Here is a 1790-nt window from a genome sequence, read left to right as displayed (position 1 = left end):
ACTAAAATGTGATAAAGGGATTGGGCTTGAAAAGGGAGATGAGGTGCTTCGTATTTCAAGTTTTGTATTGGGAAGCAAAAGTGGTCAAATTAGTTGTACTTGTCCTATCAGGGATTGTGATATACAAAAGAATAAGAAACGGTAAGAGATGTTCCTTTGTACAAATAAGAATTTTGAATTGGGTAATCGAAAGAGGTTAAAGCTCTGATTGGACTAGGAACAAAAGAATAGTAACAAATTTTGAATGAAGTTACTGGGCTAATCTAGATTTCAAAAGAAAATGTATACGAGCCAGCGAGAAAGGCTAAAATATGCAAGACTTGGGAGCAATAATATCTCTGTTATAGACATGGGCATCTATCAAATCCTTCATCACATTGTTCTTCATTTGTTTCCCATATTGCCATTAAAAATTTTGCCCTTCATCACTTTTGAAGGGCAAAATTTTTAATATAACGTTTCTTGACGGGAAGCATAAGGACCCAAAACGTCAAAAAAAAATTTATGACGGGTAAAGAGAAATCCAAATTCCAACCCTGCTCGGTACGTCAATGGAAGCGTTTGCGATGGGTTGAAGATGGAATTTGTATCATACAGCATGGAGCTGCTGCAGTCCAGCGCTGTTGATTTACAACTGAAGGGGAATCCAGTCCTGTCCGCGCTTGCAGAGGAGACTTTGCGGGCGCTAGGAACCATGCGAGATGTGGTGGAGAGGCTGATCGAGATACTGAATTGGAGGAACCATCACGAGCAGGAGATTCGAAGAGCGGCTGCAGAGATCATCTCGAAATTGGTCAAGAAAAACCAGAAGCGCATTCGAGTGACGGCCATCGCTGGGTCCATGGAATCTATAGCATCTTTGCTTTACGATAGCAAACGGATTGAAATCCATTCGAGGCAGTACGGGAATGGATACGATTGCTCTGTTTTCAGTCTTCTGGGGTTGAAGATATTGAAAAACTTGGCCAACGAGCACGACAACTGCGCTAAGATAGGAAGCAGCAGAGGGCTACTTCCTAAAATTATGGGGCTCACAGATTTAAACCCCAACGCGCCCGAATCCGGAATCAAGACGGCAAAGCTCGCTCTGCAGCTCATGGGAATGCTGGTAAGCAGTACAGGCTCGACAGGGAAGGCCTTGAGGAAAGGGATCTTGGAGATAGTCTTCGCCATAAGCAATCTAAGAGACGTTATTCATTACAGAGAAATAACGACGCATCGTCTGCAAATTCTGGCCATCGACATATTGACGAGTCTTGCTCTCGAAGATGAGGGTCGAGAGATCATCGGCAGCACTGGGGGAGTTTTCCGTAGTCTTCTCTCTGTGTTTTACATGGAGAGGATTAATAATAATATAATAAGTGGATCGGGCGACGATGAAACGAAGGAGCTCGTGACCAAGGGAGGAGAAGCCCTGGCTCTTCTTTCACTCGATAACAAACAAAACTGCCGAAGAATGATGAGCATTAAGCTGCGCGATCACCCAATTTGATCACGAGACTGATCTCTGTGCAAGACGACCCAGTTCGGGGTTTCCGTGTAGCGAGAATTCTTCGGAATTTGTGCGCATATACAGAGGCAGATTATGTGGAATTGAGGAAAATCAGTGCAACGGCAGCACAGGTGGAGTTTTTTCAATTGGTAGAATTTCGTTTTAAAATGGAGTTGTCTATAATGCGAATTTTTGGAGATTTCGGTGACGGAATCCGGCGGAAGAAATTGAGGTTAAATCTTGATTTGTTGCAGTTAAAATGGTTTTTTAACTGCATATTTGGATTCAGCACCCTCGA

At 43.2% G+C, this 1790-nt stretch overlaps 1 protein-coding gene across 1 annotated transcript; it reads left to right on the top strand.

The window, feature by feature from the left end:
* The first annotated feature begins 598 nt into the window (after positions 1 to 598).
* LOC149230950 (uncharacterized) lies at positions 599 to 1492 on the top strand. Its single transcript, XM_089381483.1, has one exon. The coding sequence runs from the start codon at positions 599 to 601 to the stop codon at positions 1490 to 1492; it is 894 nt and encodes a 297-aa protein (XP_089237609.1).
* Positions 1493 to 1790: the final 298 nt, after the last annotated feature.

The sequence above is a fragment of the Pinus tabuliformis genome, chromosome J (genome assembly GCF_031772625.1).
Source record: "Pinus tabuliformis cultivar Carrire ecotype Pingquan chromosome J, CPIR1, whole genome shotgun sequence".
Lineage (NCBI taxonomy): Eukaryota > Viridiplantae > Streptophyta > Pinopsida > Pinales > Pinaceae > Pinus > Pinus tabuliformis.
The sequence above is the reverse complement of the archived record's forward strand: the minus strand, read 5'-3'. Positions and strand labels throughout refer to the sequence as shown.

Excerpts from the sequence above, each read along its gene's own strand:
- LOC149230950 (XM_089381483.1), top strand. The coding sequence starts at position 599 with ATGGAGCTGCTGCAGTCCAGCGCTGTTGATTTACAACTGAAGGGGAAT.